Source organism: Micrasema longulum, unplaced genomic scaffold (assembly GCF_059751315.1).
Source record: "Micrasema longulum isolate JH-2025_06_02 unplaced genomic scaffold, ASM5975131v1 h1tg001527l, whole genome shotgun sequence".
Classification (NCBI taxonomy): domain Eukaryota; kingdom Metazoa; phylum Arthropoda; class Insecta; order Trichoptera; family Brachycentridae; genus Micrasema; species Micrasema longulum.
In genome coordinates this window covers 307,183-327,165 of record NW_028278710.1, presented here as the reverse complement: position 1 = coordinate 327,165, position 19,983 = coordinate 307,183, and the positions used below count along the sequence as shown (strand labels likewise).

The window sequence follows — 19,983 nt, the reverse complement described above, 5'->3', positions numbered from 1 at the left end:
CAGTTGTAGACTCATGGAATTTTTTGCAGATAAAGGAAATGAAAATCAATAAAAATATAATAATAAAATCACTTTTATTCTTCACAAACATAAAAACTTAATTTAAATAGCACTTCCAGTCGGCATTTAAGCTCAATGGATGGATACTGCGATGCTGTCCAAAACATTCACAAATAGTATCGGTACACGGCGAAACGCCCTAGACAAATATAAGCAATATCTGAAAGGGCTGAGAATCTAGGAGACTTGGTCCTAAATGGATATTGAGATGTATCGATTCAATCCGAACACCTATTTATTTACAGGCTCATCACTGTTTTATATTATATCGCAATCCCATAGTACACTGGCATGTCTAAATCAGCCATTTATGAGAGCAAAACAAACTTTTTAAAATGTATTGATACTCGTTACTTAATGTACGAGGTGTGTTCATAAAATAATGGGAATTTCAAAATTTCGCAGGTTTGGAGAGTCCGATTGTCTTTTTAAAATATTTATTATGTTAGTACACATGCCCCTGAAGTATGCTAAAATTTTCAGCTGTATTCATTATTTACTTTGTCTGCTTGACAAACGGACTCAGCAAACCCGGGAAATTAAAAAATTCCCATTATTTTCTGAACACACGTCGTATATTGACATCATTACCAGTATTTTCTGTGGTATTTGCCCATTTGACTGCTAAAATATGACAAGACCACTGTAGCATCATAATTGAAGAGCTGATATCAAAAACAACACTTGTCGGTTGTTTTAAGATTTTGCGATTATAATGTCAAACGTTCATAAATTATATCTGTACCTCGGAGGCAGACGGATGCAAATCCAAACGTCAAATGTTCAACCAAAGTCTAAAGAATCTACTTTCTCTAAGTGATTTTTAATAATTTATAGCATTATTTGTATTTTCAGTATCTTAATACATTGGTTCTTTCATTATAAGACTAACATTTCTTCAAACTCAATGGACATGCATGATCATAAACTGGATACGAATATCGAAATGTTATTTCATCAAAATCTGGATTTGCATCCGTCTGCCTCTGAGGTACAGATATTCTCTATGGATTTGTTTATACTGTTCATTTAAAAACAACGCATGACATGAACTACAAAGCTTTAAAGTTTGTTCAATTTTGGTAAAAAGAACACACGTCACGTGCTGGGAAATTTTTTCTCTCCCCTGAAAAATTTAACTCTCTTGACAATCTTAACAGCATAATAATGCTGTTTTTGATTTCAGCCCTTGAATTACATATTTTACTCAATTGATTTCAAAGAATACTGAAGTTTGTGGTTTACCTCACTCAAAAAAAATCATAGATACGCGAGTGTTCTCCTGTGGTTAAACTGCAAATTTGGACGACAGTGTCCGTCTGGGGGTGCGATAATTTATTGTGAACTACACAATTTTTTTAGAATTTACTTTTCTTGCTTTTCTGTGGTTTTCCGAACGCCTTTCCCTTGGGAGCTCTGACCCCTTTCTTCCCGATGGGGGCTTTCGAACTGGTCTTATTTTTCTTGGCCGTTTTGGGGCCGAAGCTCTTCCCCGTTTTGATTTCTTTCTGCCTGACGTTGGCGTCGTACCTCATCCTCTTGGCGCCCTTCTTGGAAGTGTCCGTGAGGTCCCTGGTGAAGCTGCCGGCGGCCTTCCTCTTCTGGCCGGCCTTGGCGGCGCCGGCTCCCTTGTCGTCGTAGACGGTCTGTATTCTCTTGGGACGTTTCGCCCGCTTGGCTAGCCTGACTTGAAGCTGGGCCGTCTGAAACGGATTAAAAATAACTAGTGTAAAAATAGAGCAGATATTAATTATTGAAGACGTATTAAAAAACTTTCAACGTCTTTGAAGCAATAACTCTTAAAATTATTTCAACTAACCCTTTAGGTGCCAAAAATGAGATATCTCGCACATGGTACAGTATGACATGAACATTTTCATGTAAATAAAGATACCATTTCACCTTTGATTCAGCATACTTCCCTATTGACATTATTTTTCTTTCCCAAAAGCATTCCAAAACCTGTTAAATTTGTCTGGCCTTTAAACTAAATAAGCATAACTAAACCAAGAATTTTGATTGATACTTTGTACCAAAATTAACCTTTGCCAAACACTTCCTCGTGTTACAGTGCTGTGTAATGACTACACATTAAAAAAATGATCGATTTATTTAAATCTGGCGAGAGTGTAAATCTGAGTCAAGTATAATTGATAAGATTAAGAAAGGGCTTCTGAGATGGTTTGGTCACGTAGAACGAATGGACGTCGAAAGAATGGTAAAACAAGTATATATGGTGAAAATGAACGGTAACGTGAGACGAGGACGGCCGAGGAAGACGTGGCATGATCAGATAAACCGAAATCTTAAGTCTGGTCATGTCAAAAGCAGACAGAACTGAAGGGCATGTATGACAAGATGTATGAATGTGGAAGAAGCTAGGAATGTATGCAAGGATAGACGTGTGTGGCGGTCCATTCTCTCTGCCTACCCCTAAGGAGAAAAAGCGTGGTGGTAGTAGTAGTAGTTTTAAATTGGAAAAATGAGTATTCATAGGCGATTGCTACAATTATTTAAAATTGAAGTCAAAAGTGATAATATTATTAATCTAATTATTTAAGTATTAAAAAAGAGATGAAGAACATTTTAAAGAATCTAAAGGGCTTATGATCTGTCATTGGCTGGTTTAAGTGGCCACTTTACACACTGTTACATAAAGTTCACCTGCCACATTATTTATTAAAAGAAAACAACAGCCATTATAACAAAAAAAAATACAATATTTACAAACAAACCAAAATTACAGGCCAATTATGGTTTTCTATGTATAACTCCGCATCATTCCACTCTTAAAAAAAAAAAAAATATGTTGACATATTATTTTTAAGCTAAGCAAAACAACGTAACCGACGACAATGTAGGCGGTTACGATAGCTCGCACTGTCAGAGTTATAGGCAAAACAGCGTTACCGCCACTATCTTAAAAGCGGAAGGTATTTAAACAATTGGCTGTCGTTTCAGCATTGGCAGTAACCAGCCATTATAAATCCCATTTACCGAATTATTAAAAAAACATAAATGGAACCAAAATTCAAAAAAACCTTCTCCTGCACAACTTCAAATTTTTCTTCTTCACTATTTGTCGCTCCCGTTGTTCTGCCGATTATGGCTCGATATTATTGCTAACAGACCTTTTCTAACTCAGCCTCGGCTCTCTCTTCCGGATTGAGTTTCTTGAATTTCTTGGACTTCTTCTCATTTTGTCTTTTCATATCTGGTTTTCCCGGCTTCTCTGGTTTCCCATCTGCATCCTGTTTCTTCGCTGGAGCTATGGAAAAATACAAAAATGCAAATAATTAATCGCAAACTAAACACGACAAACAAACCATAACGCCATTTAGCAAGGGCTTCTTTGATAATTGCATCAAAAATCCAAAATTCATCCAGAGTTATTTCTGAGAATTTTGTTTTTAGAGTACGATCTGTTGATAGAGCAATTCATAGTTCTTCTTCTTGATACGAAAATTCACAATTCGATGTATCCCTGGAACTATCAATTGCCGCAAAAGGATTTCGTATCCAGTCATAATTTTCTATATTTATTGAAAGAAAGTAATATTCAATATTTTCTTCCAATAAAGTTAAATGTTCTGTAATAGCTCAAGTAATTTTCTCAGTAGTGTTTTCATTTAACAAAGGAAACATATCTACTCTTTTTTTTTCTAAAATGCGATTTTTCCAAAAAATTATTTTTTTCCAAAGGCTGTCAATTTGTCAATGGATGTAAATTTTTTTCTTTTCTTACTTGAATGCTGGCATTGAAGCTATTCAAGTTATCAAAAATATCCATTTTAATATGCCATTTTAGCACACCAGATATAATTTTGAAAACATTGTAAAAAATCATACATGCCTTCATTTTGTTCAACATTAAATTTTGGTTTTCATAATTTCGCAGAGCACCGGTTAAGAACCACGGCTTTAACCTGTCAAACGGAACTTACTCTCTGGTTGAACCTCTTAAACCACTAGAATATGATGTTAACCTGGTTTGGTAGTGGAGTTGGGTTTTAGAGTGAGACGTTCCTTCTCGGCCTTCCTCTCCTGCGGGGTCTGGAACCAGGGGCGCTCCGGGCCCCCAGCGCCCCCCTGGAGCCTCTTCTCCATGCGGTTGTGTTGATTCTCAGCCCGCGCCAGCAAGCGCTCCGCATACTCTTCTTGAAGGATACTTTCTGGTAATTAGAAAAATTACATATTTATTTATATATACACCCAATGGGCAATTTCAAGAACATATTCATGGATAGAACATTATTATAAAGGAAAGTAGAAAGACAAAATGGTATATAGTAGACTTGGTGGGAGTGGAAGCGGAAGAGGAGAGGTGAGATTCAGTGATCGTATGAATGAAGACGACATGTTATCAAAGAAATCAAGACTGGTATGTTTTTTGACAGACCTAGGAATTCTGGGCATAGGGGAATGAAAACCACAGTTAGTTCGATGGTTATCGGTATCAAAGAGTAAATTTTTTCTGAGGTTTCTAGCTGGGATATTTAATTTTATTGAGCTCAGTAGTTCAGGCGCATCAGAGAGTGAGTTGAGAATTTTAAATAGAATTATAAGGTCGGATTTATTTCGACGGTCTTGAAGAGAAGATATATTAGAGACTAGATAACAGAGGAATACTTAAGGTGCGGGCGAACTAGGGAACAGAAGAGAGTTTTAAGGGTATTGATAATTTTCATGTCAGTTGTGCTTTTGTTGATAAATCCAGGGAGTTTTAAGGATTTATTGATAACATGTTCAATATGAATTGTACAAGAAAGTTTAGTGTCAAGTATAATACCTGAATCTCGTATACTAGACACAGATGATAATATTTCATCGTTCAGTGAGTAGTCGTAAATGATTGGATTTTCCAGACAATATAATCTCATAACCTTGCACTTACTTAAGTTGTATGTAGCATATACGTATGCCGACGATGCCGTGCTTTTTGCTAGCAAAGAAGACCTTTAATTTTTTATGTAGGTCTACGATATATGCAAGGTGAGGGATTTGTGTTAAATAGCTACTGACCTGAAAAAAGTGCAGTTCCTGCCCCAATTCAGGGTTACCTAATGAGGCAGTCAATTATAAAATATAATATTTGGCGTAATTCTTCTTCTTTATCCACATCAACTCCTAAGCGGAGCATGTCTGCTCCAGAACATCTAAGGGAACTTTGCATTAGCTGACAGACGTCTTACGCTTAGATCAGCTACATCCACGTCGAGAGTTTCGTGTTGAGTTTTGGTATTCCAAATTTCTAGATACATATGTTAGTTGCAGGGGCGAACCGTTCGTATAAGCAATTACGCGCAGCTTACCATTATATTTGACTATCGTGAATGATATTTTAGAGCTGTTATATTTATGGGACAACATTCATTTCCGTTTATATATTCCTCCAAAAATAAATATAAATATCGCCGTCCAGCCCGTTCTCAGGTAACAAAGAAACTAACAGATTATATCTGCATACAAATATGTATACTATATTTAACTCCTTAAAACCCAGTTTGTGTTTTTCTTTCTCGAGTAAGCTTGCAGATTACAGATATTTGAATTTATAAACAAAGATAATTGTCTTTATAAACAAAGACGACGGGCTTAAATTAAATTCAACATGGTTCCCAGCACTACATATGACAAAAACGAATAGAAATGTGCCTACTGCCGGCTGCGACACAGTACAAATTACTAGTACATAAACATAATTATTCTTTCCTACAAAACTAGAAATGTGCCTACTGCTGACTGTGACACGGTACAAATTACTAGTACTTAAACACATACATTTCTCTATAAAACACACAGTTTTCCCTGAAGATGGCTCCTGCAATGGTAGCCGAAACGTCGGATCAAATCCAATATACACGGTATCACCCAAAAAAGATACATAATATTGATAAATGGAAGTTGTTTAAACATTAAAATTTAAGCAAAAAAAGTTATTTTAAAGTTTGTAGTTAGTATTTACAAATGGAAATAATATTAAAAATGAAGAAAATTTGTAAAAGTAATTAAAAGTTAAGAATTAAAATAAAGAATGAAAAACATGCTCAGATGTAAAAATAAAATAAAATAGTTATAACATTTAAAAAAAAAGAAAAACATAAATATACACATACATATTTTAAGGGATTCAAGGAAACGATGAGAAGAATCTTTAAGTGAAATATAAGACAATGAATTTAAGTCAAATTAAAAAACATCTTCAAAATTAATTGCACATTATAGTAAGAGCAGCAATATATTGATTTTATATACATATATAATATAAGTAATTAAAAGTATAAAAACATGTCAATGCAGCAGAGAAAAAAGAAAGAATAACAGATATAGCAAGTAATCTTTAAATTTTAAAAAGCAATATAAAGTGAAATGAACCAAGAGTAGTCGATAAAATTTCATTACAGCGATTTTAGCAGTAATACAAATTTCAGAAGAGAAATTTGATTAAAAATAATAATATTAATGTTTGTAATGTGAAGTGGTGTAAGAGAAAAAGGGATGAACAGGAGTTTTATTCAAATGTTTTCAATACACTATTTTTAAATAATTGTAATCCTGTATGATAGATATCTATATGGTTAAAAAAGCTGTTAAAAGTGGAACACGATCTGTGTAAAAACGAATTCTGACAATAGTTCGTATTGACGCGAATACTGCGAAGTTACTAATTATGCTGTTTGAGTTGATTTGATAAAATATTGGTAGTAATCTTCTATTGTCAACAGCTTAAGTAGAGAGATGATGTTTACAGAACCACAGAAAAATAGCCATTTACACATAACTTACACATGTGTACCTTTATGTAGGTACAAATAAATGAACATTTTTTGCAGATTACCTATAAAAAATATCACCGCTCGCCACTGGTAGGTTGTTATTTCTACAATAAATTGCTTTAGGCTTACCAATCTTAGGATCCAGCTGTTCCACCTTGGCTTTGTACTTCTCCAGGATCTCCAGAGGTATAACTCTGGCCTTGACGGGGTTCTGGGCCCGCTTCACGATCTCCTTCACCAGCTTGCGCTCCTTCTCCCCGGCCAGGGAGACCGACACCCCGGCCCTGCCCGCTCGCGCCGTCCTACCCACCTGCGCGCACAAACGAGAATGAGATAGCGTAAAAAAATATACATATATACAAAATAGGAAATATCAGAGTTTACAATGTGTCTGAGCTGATTAGAGGAACACAGTTGTGAAGAGACCAATGTCTCAACAGAGACGAAGGGAATATCGTATAGATATCTCAATCAAGACGAAGGAACTATTGAAATATGTATTTGGAAATCTAGGTATTTACAAAGCTGTCTATTATTTTTATTTTATATAGTTTATATAGCGCCATTTTTGTGAAAATTACTGTAAATAAATATCCCAGCACACTTTGCAGCTAAAAAGCGTATGGACGATTGGGATTCTAGTTCGTCGTTTCCAATTATGATTTTTTTCAATTATAACAGATAAGAGTTAGATTACAGCGCGTCTTGCAGCTACAGAGCGCATGGACGGTAAGTAATCTAGTTCCTATTTACATCACAAAAAAATTCCGGTTTTTATGTCATAGACGTAATAATAAAAAAATATTGAAGTCTTACCCTGTGAATGTAGTGTTCTACAGTAGCCGGCATTACGAAATTGATAACCGTCCTTACTCCACTGATGTCCAAACCTAAAATAAATATATTTTCATAATCCTTTTCGGCCCGTGTGATAATTCAAATACATATACAAAAGAAATCTGATTTATTTATGACTGTACTGTTAATTGAAATTAATAAATAATATTGTCTCATTTAGAATATGGGTTAATAGGATGGGGATCTGCAGCAGCTACACATCTTAAACGAATTATTTAAGCACAAGAATGCATCATGAAGGTTATTCTCAAGGTACCGATAAGAACCCCGTGTATAGAAATCTTTAAGTTATTCTGATAGACAGGAGGGAAACTGACCTCTGGCCGCTACGTCGGTGGCGATCAGTATGTCGGCCTTCTCGTCCTTGAACTCCTTGAGGGAGGCGAGCCTCTGGGGCTGCGGGAGGGCGCCGTGCAGCTCCGCGCAGCGCACGCCCAGCAGGCCCAGCAGCAGGTGGATGCGGTGAGCGAGAGCGCGGGTGCCCACGAACACCATGCACTGGGAGCGGAACGTGCGACACACCAGCGCGCACAGGAGCGCCTCGCGATCGCCCTCGCGACCGCTGCGAATCCTGATGGTGGAAAAGAGACAAACGTGTATTTACACAGACTGGATTGGCCCATTTCGCACCTAAAATCCATCCGGCATGGTAAAACAACACAGTGGATTGTATGTACTGTTTTTTTCTTTGCAAGAAAAGCGATTTGCTTATGAATGTTGATAAATCGAAAGTGATGGTTTTTGAAAGGGATGAAAATATAACTAAATGTGAGATCAGCGTGATCGGAGATATTCTGAATCAGGTAGAAGAATTTGTGTACCTGAGAAGTATGTTTACTAGGGACGGAAAGGCCGATAAAGATATTGAAAGGAGGGTGAGTGCCGGGAACAGGGTGAACGGTGCACTAAAATCTACTTTGGCAAACAAATGTTTATCGCAGGAGGCTAAACTAGCAGTTCACAACGGAGTTCTAGTTCCAACTCTAATGTATGGGAGCGAAGTATGGAATTGGAAAAATAATGATGAAAGTAGGTTGAATGCTGTCGAAATGCGATCCCTCAGGCGAATGTGTGGTAAAACGATGTATGATAGGTGCACAAATGTCGAGATCCGTGAAGTGTGTGAGGCTGAGACACGCATTATTGACAGAATCAAGAAAGGGGTGCTGCGTCGGTTTGGACATGTAGAGCGAATGGACAGCGAAAGAACGGCTAAAAGGATCTACGATGCGAATGTTGATGGATGCAGAAAACGAGGAAGACCGAGAAAGACATGGCACGATCAAGTCCATCAAATACTTGAAGATGGACATGTCAAAAGTAGGAATAATCGGCGTACATGCATAAGAAGATGTATGAATGTAGAGGAAGCGAGGTCTGTATGCCAAGATAGAGTGTTATGGCGTTCTATCCTCTCTGCCTACCCCTACGGGGAAACGGCGTGATGGTTTGTTGTTGGTATTTTTAAAACACAATCTTGGGTGCAGACCAGGTTTCTAAACATGTTTCAAAAACTATGCGGTTTCTTTTCTCCTTCCGTTTTTATTTCGTTCAGTGCACACTGCTTAGTGTTAGAATTAACCTTTTTCTACCTTGCCTAAGAAATGTGACTTTCCATCTTATTTCGTCATCAAAAACATTAAATGAAACTTTTAAAAATGGAGTATATTTTGTTTCGCATTTTAAAATAAAAATCTGTTTTATCGAGTAACGAGGAACTTTAGCCAATAAATGTTTCCTTGCGCGCGGTAAAAATTGGTATTAAATTGTACGGCAAAGTTTCCTGAAAATAGTAAAAAACGAACTACTTTGAATGACGTCACTGCTTCATATGGATCAACCTATGGTATGAGAGTTATGGAACACTTCCGGTTTGCTTGCCGTGGATGGACCGATGGGAAGAACTGATCGAGAATAACCGGAAAAGAAAGAAAAAGTTATTTAAAAAATAAAAAACTTTGAAAAATCGTAGCGCTGATAATACGATATTTAAAAATAGAATTTTTTGGCTTAGTTTAATAGTCTATTAACAAATAAAAAAATAAAATAAAAACTACTGAATTTTCTCTATGTATAATAATGATGTAATAACTTATATTTACATATAAGTTATTAATTTAACATAGGATAATTTATCCGTACACTGTATAATATTCACCAGTCTGACGATGCCCATTAGAGGGTGAAAGTGCTAATTGGTCAAATAAATAAGTGGAAGTGTAAGTATTTTAAATTAATAACTTTTATATAAATATAGGTTATAACATCATTTCTAGTGTATTTATTAGTTTATACATACATTGTTACAAAAATGGCACAAAAAACACTCTGGCAAATTCTGCTTGTACTAGGAGTAGGCTCAGTATATGAAGGGTCGGCAAGCCAGAAATATTAGTATGCCTAATGTTGCAATCGGTTCCTATATGGGCAAATGCCTGTTCTAAGAAACCGATTTGTTGCGGCAAATATGGTTTTCGAATATGTTTCCTATAAATAAAAATAATATTGAAGAAATAGAAAAACAGTTATAGCCCAAAAGAGAAGAAAAGAAAAAAAATAGTACAGTTTACATTAAATGTAAAAATACAATTCAATATACAAATATATAGCATATATACTACATATATACATATACACATACATACATATACACACATATACATACATATATATACACACATACATACACAATATATATGTACATGCGAAAATACAATAAATTTATATATGATTCAATGGGATAGCATAATCTTTAGATTACTATCCATTACAATGGAATTCCATCAAGCATTGTTAAAAAATATTTTTTATAATAGTTTATTTTTTCTCAAAAAATGGTAGTAATAATATCATTTTATGTCAAAAAATAGGAAAGTTTTAACACATTTTTTACATGGCAATTTGTTTGGGCAGGTGACTCCCGCCATTATTTTTATTTCAGGCGGGTGGCGCCCGCCAAAGGAGTTCTGAGGGTCGACTGAAGGTAGAAAAAAATAATTAAACAATAGCACTCTGCATATTTTTGGCTTCATTCCGCCCTAAAAAGGAAATAATAAAACAAAATTTAACCTGACGAATTCCTGGCGGAGATTGAAGGCGACCTCCTTGTTGGAGTTGACGAATATCTTGACGGGCTTGGAGAGGGACACGGCTGCCAGTTCTTTCACCTGCTCCGTCATAGTGGCAGAGAACAGCATGGTCTGTCTCTTCGGAGAGCACATCTTGATGATCTCCTTCATCTGGTCGGCAAAGTACTCGTCCAGCATCCTGCACACGATACAATGAGTAAATATAATCAAATCGCTATCCACACCTTAAGCAGTTTTATCTTCCTGATTGCAGAACCAGCCCGCCATTTATTGCCCGGTATTGCCAGTAGGAAGAGCGATGTCTTTACTAAACTGTATCTCTTAGAAATTAACATTTTTCATGTTACCGAAAGAAAATTCAGATAGGATAGCTTCCTTTTACTTTACAATGTTTTGAGTATGTCCAAACGTTTGCAGACAGGCTGGATTTTCTCCCTAGGGAGTTATTTAGATTTAAATTTGTTGCAACAGAAAGAGAAAACATTTTGAGAAGGGAATATGGAAGGAATTCTAGATATTTACAGGGCTTATGACCTGTCATTGGCTGGTTTAAGTGGCCACTTTACACACTGTGTAACATTTACCATTCTATGTTTGAACATCCACATTTCTTCAACTCTTCCATCTGTTGACTTTTGTGAAGTAAAAGAGCTGAAACCTTTATCATATGGGTGAGATTTGCGAGGTGAGATTCAGGGGAGAAATGTGGATGTTTAAACATAGGCAGAATGGTGTATGTTACACAGTTGTTATAATTAAAAACAAGATAGAACAAAATTTCATTTGGTGTTCTTCGAGGGAATACATTCGGACCCATACTGTCCTTCATCTATACATTTTTTTTCTAAAAAGGAAACTTAAAACAGAGAGAAAAATTATACATGTCAAGTTTTACCTGTCGGCTTCGTCAAGAATGAGCACTTCTATAGAATGGAGGCTGAACGACGGAGTATTCTTCAGATGGTCTATCAGCCTACCCGGTGTTGCTATGACTATGTCAGGATTCTTACGTAGAATTTGTTCCTGAAATGAATTACAAGGATAAGTCACACTGTTTTTCACGGACAACAAATAATTTCGATTTACGCAACTTTTTTCTAAGTGATCTTTTGTCTCTTAAAGAACATAATTTTACAGTTTGAATGGCATATTCAGCTCTTTTTAGGGTTAGTGACACTTGCTTGAACGGTGATGATATACATATTATGTCTGATAAAATAAGGAAATTATATAATTTACCATTTAAAAATGCGTCTCCGATGAAGCGGTTTTAAGCATTATGAACAAAGAGAGCGAGTTACTGACCACTGTCAAAAGAAGAAAAGCCTCATACTTTGGTCGCATATTCCGCAGTGAGAAGTATGCCCTTCTTCAACTTATTATGGAAGGAAAGATAGAGGGCAGGCGGGGTATGGGACGGATAAGAGCATCATGGCTCAGAAATCTCAGACAGTGGTTCGGAGTGCCGGATGCAGCAGCGCTGATTAGGCCGGCCCAGGATCGTGATGAATTCAGAAAGATGGTCGCCAACCTCCGGTAGGAGAGGCAAATGAAGAAGATAAAATAGACAATTTTGTGTGATTTTTCTTAAAATTAATTATTAATAATACACTAGCAGCATTTTAGCTGATGCGTGTATATCAAGTGTACATGGTTATTAAACATTATACATTGATCAGAAATCAGAAATTTTAGGCGGGAAACATGCGTTTAGTAATAACAAACAAAATTGAAAAGAAGCGGATATATTCCTTGGTACCTACACTCTACACTACGCACACAGATGCGTTTCTACTATCATATCCCAGGGAACAGCCAAATAATGTGAACCAAGTGTTTTTACTAGGAAAAAGACAATAGATCCTGTTTACTGCACACCAAAATAAAACATTGACGAGTTTGAGTATCGTCTATTGTCTTGTTAACCTTAATAATAAGTTAAGGAATGGTATCTTTGTTTAGTTTTTTATATTTTACTTTTTGTGCTGTTACATGTTCACTTAATTGCCATACTTACTAGTTCTTTGCTCAATGTATTATTATTGCGTTTCTTAAAATTATTTTTTATTATTAACTTTTTAAAATCATTCTTATGTTGTTGAAATTCCATTTGTCGATGCGTTTTGAAGCTGCAAGACTTTTTGTGATGTTAGCTATCATATTATTTTTATCATATTATGTAAATGTTATCAACTATCAAATATCTAAATTTAGTAAATGGGGTCTAGAATTTCAACCGTCCATGCGCTCAGTAGCTGCGAGACTTGTTGTTATCTAAATTCTAAATTTATAAATTTGCTTTTTATTTCGTTTTTAAAATATCACTTAAACTCTAAACTTCATTGTCAAATAAAAAATTTGAAAATAAAAATGTAAATAGGGGCTAGATTTCTTATTGTCCATGCGCTCTGTAGCTGCAAGACGTTCTGTTATCTAGATCATATATATCATAATTGTAATATATCATAATTGGAGACGAGGAACTAGAATCCCAACCGTCCATGCGCTCTGTAGCAGCAAGACGTGTTGGGATATTTATTTATTGTACAGCGCCCTTGAGGTGATTTTCACAAAAATGGCGCTATATAAATTATCCAAACATTATTATTATTGCTGTGTGCGTCTAATTAACATTAACTGAACTAGCACCGATCACTTTCTCGGGAAGGCCATTCCATTTCTCCACAACTCGGTTTGTGAGGAAGTTCTTCCCGGGGTTGGATGAGAAGGAGGCAGTGTTTAGTTTCAATGAATGACCTCTGAGATGGCGGTTTTCATTCATAGCGAACATTGATTTCAACTTGGGTACATTATATTGCTCAGTTAAGATCTAGTCCCCGCACTGCCTCTGCTCTTCCAGTGAACTTAACCTGAGCTCCCTTAAGCGGTCCTCGTATGATTTATTTCTTAGAGAAACTACCAATTTAGTTGCTCTTCTCTGCACTGTCTCCAACAACTCTATGTATTTTTTAAAATAGGGACTCCAGATTTGGTAGGCATACTCCAGGAGTGGACGAACATGTTTTTTAAATTTTGAGGAACAAATCTTGGGTGATGTGAGCTAATGTTTTCCTTATTAAGTATAAGAGGGAATGGGTGCGTTAGTTTGACAATTTGGATAATATGGGATTCCCATTTAAGATCACAAGTAATCACAACTCCGAGATCTTTTTGTGACACTGCTTGCCCTTGATTTCCATCCATGGTATATATTATTTTCGGATTTCTAGGGCCAATGTGTAGCACGATGCATTTCTCAGGGTTTAGCGTTAAGAGCCATTCTTTTGTCCATTGAAAAATCTGATAAAGGTCATCTTGGATTTGCTGGTGGCTTATTGTTGGGTTGGCAAACAACTTTGTATTGTCAGCAAAGAAAGATATGATTTAAAGATATTTACTCCATCGTGATCAGCATGTACGCGGCACACGCATCCCTACCTGCACTTTCAGGTCGAGCCCCCCGACCGCCATGGCTATCTCCACTGGCGTGAACTGCGCTAGCTGGCGCGTGACCTGGTACACCTGCACGCCCAGCTCGCGCGTGGGCACGAGCACGGCTACGCGGGTGCACGCCGCGCCCGAGCCCTTGTGCAGCAGCCTCTCCAGCGTGGGCAGCATGTACGCGGCCGTCTTGCCTGTGCCGGTGGCCGCACACCCGCACACGTCCTTGCCTGCGCGAAAACAAACACACTGTAATGAGGGAGTTTTGTTTTAGTTTATTTATAACATCTAGTTGCATTTTTATAATTTTAGAGATAGAGTAAAACCCCTAAATTACGTTTTTTAAGGGTCTGGCAAAAAAGGTACTGAAAAAAATTTACTAGCAAAATATTTTTTTTTTTATAACTATAAACATAATATAATCATAACACAAATGTAAGGTAAAAAAAAGCAATCTGTTAATTTCTCTAAAATTTTATTGTGCACGCGGAAATATTGACTGACACAACAGAGTAGATAAGTAAAGGGTCATTTAATAAGAGTAATTGAATTAATGAACTTTGAACATAAAATATAAAACAAATCTTATTTTACATAAAACGCATATTTTTATATCATGTTAAATAATATTTAATGTTTTAAAGATAATGTCGGTCAAATATTCACCACAGAGATGTTTAATCCGAGGTCCAATTTTAATTAGTTCTCTCATTAGATGAGCAAAGTAGGGTAAAAAAAATTACTACCCTTGCAACACTCACGAAATGTCCATTTTGATTTCTTCGACAATCTGACAGATGAAAAATAATTCAATTTTTGAGTAATGTATTTGCTACTTACACATTCATTTGCTAGTTGCACATGAAATGTGATCCCATCCTGTTTCTTTAAGATCCTAGCAGTATTTCCACACTTTAAAAGGATACAACACGGCATAGTAAAATTCAAATCAGGAGTTGTGTATTGAGTGACAACTACAAAGAAACTAATGGATCAAAACGTAAACCTACTCATTTATGAGTAGTTTAGTCGCGTTCTGTTTGATGCTCGTATGCGGTTTCTGGACTATTTTTAATTCTATGACTGACAGTTATGTCAGAATTTTATTTGGCTTCAAAATTTACTTATTTCTCTCTTGTTTTTTAAATTGGTTTTTAGGAAAAAACCAGCCACCTCAGAATTTTTTTTTTTTATAAATTGTAGTTAAAGCAGAAATTGCTCAGTGGAACAAAATTTTTGATACTTTTAATTAAATTTTCTGTTTGATGTTCGTATGCGGTTTCTGGACTTAATTCTATGGTGTCATGCTTTTAAAAAATCCTCAGATATTGAGGATGTAATGATATTGTTTTTTTATCATTGACAATAGAATGTAAATTTGAAAAATATTTTTTTTTGTTGAATGAATGTAATCCATGAGGGTTTAAAAATAAATAATGATTGGGTAATCAACTACGTACAATCTAATAATTATATTTTCTTACTTACCGAGCAACGCAACGGGAATAGTGGCCGACTGGATGGGCGTGGGGTGGACGAAGTTCATAGCTCCGATCGCCTTTAGCAGGGGCCTGGAGAGGTTCATAGCGTAAAAAGTGGCATTCTCGTCGTACTCCTGAGCCTCTTCGAAATAATCAGAATCGTACTCCACTACCGGGTTGTCTATTGCGTCGAGTTCCTGGAAAATTCACAAGAATGAGTTCACAAAAATTGTAATAAAAACGTTGCAGTCAAAAATTATTTTAATGTAAAATAAATACCCCAGCACCTACACAGTGCATGGACGGTTGGGATTGTAGTTCCTCATTTCCAATTACAACATATTATTATTTATTTATTTATACGCCCAATGGGCATTTTTTTAAGGACATTTTTTGGTAAAAAGATAAATATTTGTGTTCTTATTATTTACTCAGACATTTAAATTTTTAGCCTATTTCCTAAAAGTCGTAAATAACTTGTGGTGGAAAAATGGAAATCGAGGTGTGGTAGAGTGGGATTTGAACCTCGGACCTTTGACCCGTGAGTCCACAATACTACCACGGGACCACAACCCGGCTATAAATTATTAATACATAGAAATTATTATTTATACATAGAAAATGATTATAAAGTAGAAAGTGAAAGTAGACTCGGTGAGAGTAGAAGCGGGAGAGAGGTGTTTATAATTGAATTTGATCCAGTGATCGTTTGAAAGAAGACAACTTGTTATCAAAGAAATCAAGACTGGTATGTTTGTCGGCAGACCTAAGAATTCTGGGCATAGGGGAATGAAAACCATAGTTAGTTCTATGGTTTTCGGTATGAAAGAGTAAGTTTTGTCTGAGGTTTAATAACAGATAGGAGCTAGATTACAGCACGTCTTGCAGCTACAAAGCGCATGGACTGAGATCAAGATATGCTGCGGTTGGTGTACCAATGCAGGGTAGGGGTATAATTTATATATTCATTTTATTTACGGACATTGTCCATTTATACAATTCATAGGGATAAATATTACAATATAAGAACAGTTAAAAACATTAAAAAAGAAGCATTGACAAACATAAGGGACATCGAGACAAGATCTGGACTATTTATTTAGTGCTCGTTTAGTCATTGGGAACAAAAAAAGTCCAGATCTTGTCTTGAGTTAACAATACGGCAAAGACGGGTCATTGGAGAATCGAGACCATAGGTTCGATGCTGATCGATGAACAGTTACTTCATTGTTTCTTAACCTACGAGTCGGAATATGGATTTTACCTGTCCCAGTAATGATGGCACATCGATTATACCATTTAGTATGCCGAACATATATATGGAGTCAATATTAGTTCTACATTTTTGTAGACTAGAAATATTTAACATTGACTCTATATCAGCATACGAATAGTTACCTAGTCCAAGCATCCACGCTACTTTTCGAAGCAAACATAATGCAATAAATACCTGTTTTAATTTCTGTTTCTTGGTTAATTTTTTTGGTTTAAGTTTTATATTGTCCTTTTTGAGTTCATCATCAGATAAGTTGATATCATCACACCCTGCATCTGCAAACAAATCATCGTACATTATTTAAATTTGTAATTTTGAATTCCCGCAAAAACGATCATTCCATTATTGGCCAGGCCCCTAATACGTCACGATTCACGTTTATTTGTTCCTGGCCATTAAAATTTGTGTGGAACAATATCACGAATCTTAACATCACATAATGTTTTCTCATTATATCCGAGATCTCACTATTTCCGTGATCGTTATAACCAAGTTCGACTGTATTATGAATCCGAAGAGATACAAATACCGTGGAAAGTTGAAGACTATCCGTCAAAGATGCTTATGCTGGCTAATCAGTTCTCCGCCCTCCACTTACCTCCATCATCAGATTCATCTTCACTCTTTATGTCGACATCATCCTTGTCTTGTTCTCGCATTTTACTGATTTTATCTTCAGTTTTATTCTTCACTTTTCTCTTCACATACTTGGCCAGATCATCCCATGTATCCTGAAAGAAGAAAAACCAATAAATATGTTTACTTATTGGTAAGGTATCCAAAATAAAATAATATTATTGGATAAAGTTCAACATTCCTTTTTTTTTAAAATATACGAGGTGTGTTCAGAAAATAACTATAGATTTAAAATAATCTTTCCAATATACTCGTACATACAAAATGATACGTCAATCCTCAAACCACTATCATACACACGTTTGTCTAATAATAATGTAAAAAATAAATAAAATTGAGCGGGAATTTCATACTCATTATAAAACGAAATAATACAGACTAAAATGGATGCAAAGTCGTTGGAACAATAGGCTTCTTTCCCCTTCCGGCAACTACACGTGGACTGGACCATCTTCTAGGAATTTAGCAAACAACATGTGTTTGCACTTTTGCGACACTGCGACAGTGACTAGTGACTACCCAAAATCTATGAAAGCTACCCTTCGGATGTTTTTATCTGTTATGTTATTCATAGTTTTGAAATGCTTTATCTGTTTAGTTTTTAATTATTTACTTTTAAGCACGATCACACTACAAATTTACTATTATGCTCAATGTTTGTTTTTGTAAATTTACTGATAATTTTAAGTTGCCAGAATTTCACTCGTCCATACACTTTGTAGCTGCAAGACGATTAGTAATCTGGCTTCAATAGGTAAATGTTATCAACTATCAAATATCCAAATTTAGTAAATGAGGTCTAGAATTTCAACCGTTCATGCGCTCAGTAGCTGCAAGACTTGTTGTAAATCTAACTTCTATTTTTATTAATTTGTTTTTTTTTTTTTCAAATATCACTAAATCTCTAAACTTTATTGCCAAATAAAAAATAAAAAAATGTAAATAGGGGCTAGATTTCTTATTGTCTATGCGCTCTGTAGCTGCGAGACGTGCTGCAATCTAGCTCCTGTATATCATAATTGGAGACGAGGAACAAGAATCCCAACCGTCCATGCACTCTGTAGCTGCAAGACGTGGTGGGATATTTATTTATTGAACAGCGCCCTTGAGGTGATTTTCACAAAAACGGCGCTATATAAATTATCCAAATATATTTATATATAACGGTAATTTTTAAATTTCCCCGGTTTGAAGAATCAGATTGTCAATTTTGATTTATTTAGGTAAAATCCCCTCCTCAAGGGTTTTCAGATTTTTTCAGGTTTTCTTACTCTGGGCAGAGGCTGGAGGAGTGCTGTGTACTTTAGGCAAAAGTGCACAATAGAAACATAAATTATAGCAAATAATACTTAAATATATATGATATTACCTTATTATAATCAGCAGCAGTGGAGACAAATTGGAAATTTGGATTAAAATCCACTTGCTTTTTGTTTTTCTGCTTCGTGGGTTGATACTAGAAAAGAAAAATGTATTAATTTGTTGAAAAACAACGAGTTGAGAGGTTATGAAATAATTTAAATGTGTACGTACGTCAACTTCTTCGTCGGATTTGTCAGAGAGATCTTCCACTTCCTCGCCTTCGTTGATTGTGCGAATAAGATCGGAGTATTTTCTTTTAATTGCTGCCATCACTATGTTTTTTTTATAAATTAGAACCGCTAAACGAAATTCTAAAATCAAAACCGAAAACACATTTCAAACTTCAAAAAACACATGTACCGAAGTAAAGACAACAAAAGTATCTTAAATCTTAAATCTTACTGTCATTTCAGACTAAGGATGCGAAAATCAACATAAATAGGTAGTCGATTTTTCAATACATCGATTTTGAAAATTAATATTTGGTAATATTTATTTTACCTTTTCATTGAATGGAAATGAAAGAAATATCGATATTCAAACGTGGGCAGAACTGTGTCAACCAGTCAATAAAAATTTATAAGCCTTATAAATTTATAATCTTCCATATTCCCCTTTTAAAATATTTGTTTAGATATTTATTATTATAACATTGTTCTTATCATGTTTCCTTTATATTTCTGATCACCTAAGCCAGCCGATGACAGGTAATGCCTTTATGACTATACCTAGAGAGAACAATCCAATGGATAATTATTTTGAATATACGACTTATAAATACCTATATCTGTATTTTCCAGTTTCACTGCCTTAAATTATTGAATTTCTTTGCGTCTCATTTACATTTACAGAACAAGTGGTTAATGTTGCAGTTTGTAGCGGCAACATGTTCGTTAAACGTAAATGTCATAAGCTATCGAATTATTACAAACTTTAATTTCTTAAATAGGGTTTAGAATTCCAACCATTTATGCACTTTGCATATCCAGCTCTTATTTGTAAAC

General features: G+C 35.5%; 1 protein-coding gene across 1 annotated transcript; it reads right to left on the bottom strand.

Moving 5' to 3' along the window:
• Nucleotides 1–1,082: 1,082 nt before the first annotated feature.
• On the bottom strand, nucleotides 1,083–19,365 carry Rs1 (Dead-box helicase Rs1). Its single transcript, XM_088236254.1, has 14 exons — nucleotides 19,151–19,365; nucleotides 18,987–19,073; nucleotides 17,580–17,712; nucleotides 17,156–17,256; nucleotides 15,713–15,902; nucleotides 14,222–14,454; nucleotides 11,679–11,806; nucleotides 10,764–10,961; nucleotides 8,012–8,265; nucleotides 7,653–7,726; nucleotides 6,966–7,146; nucleotides 4,047–4,232; nucleotides 3,192–3,328; nucleotides 1,083–1,763 (listed from the first exon to the last, which is right to left on the bottom strand). The coding sequence occupies exons 1-14, from the start codon at nucleotides 19,247–19,249 to the stop codon at nucleotides 1,419–1,421; spliced, it is 2,346 nt and encodes a 781-aa protein (XP_088092380.1). The 5' UTR covers nucleotides 19,250–19,365; the 3' UTR covers nucleotides 1,083–1,418.
• Between the last annotated feature and the right edge of the window lie 618 nt (nucleotides 19,366–19,983).

What these genes read in the sequence shown, in the direction of transcription:
- Rs1 (XM_088236254.1), bottom strand. Translation starts at nt 19,249, where the DNA reads ATGGCAGCAATTAAAAGAAAATACTCCGATCTTATTCGCACAATCAAC. An exon ending in ATTCTTGACGAAGCCGACAG is followed by an intron (nt 10,962 to 11,678) that starts GTAAAACTTGAC and finishes TATCGTGTGCAG; the next exon opens with GATGCTGGACGAGTACTTTG. An exon ending in TAGAACACTACATTCACAGG is followed by an intron (nt 7,147 to 7,652) that starts GTAAGACTTCAA and finishes TTGTGCGCGCAG; the next exon opens with GTGGGTAGGACGGCGCGAGC.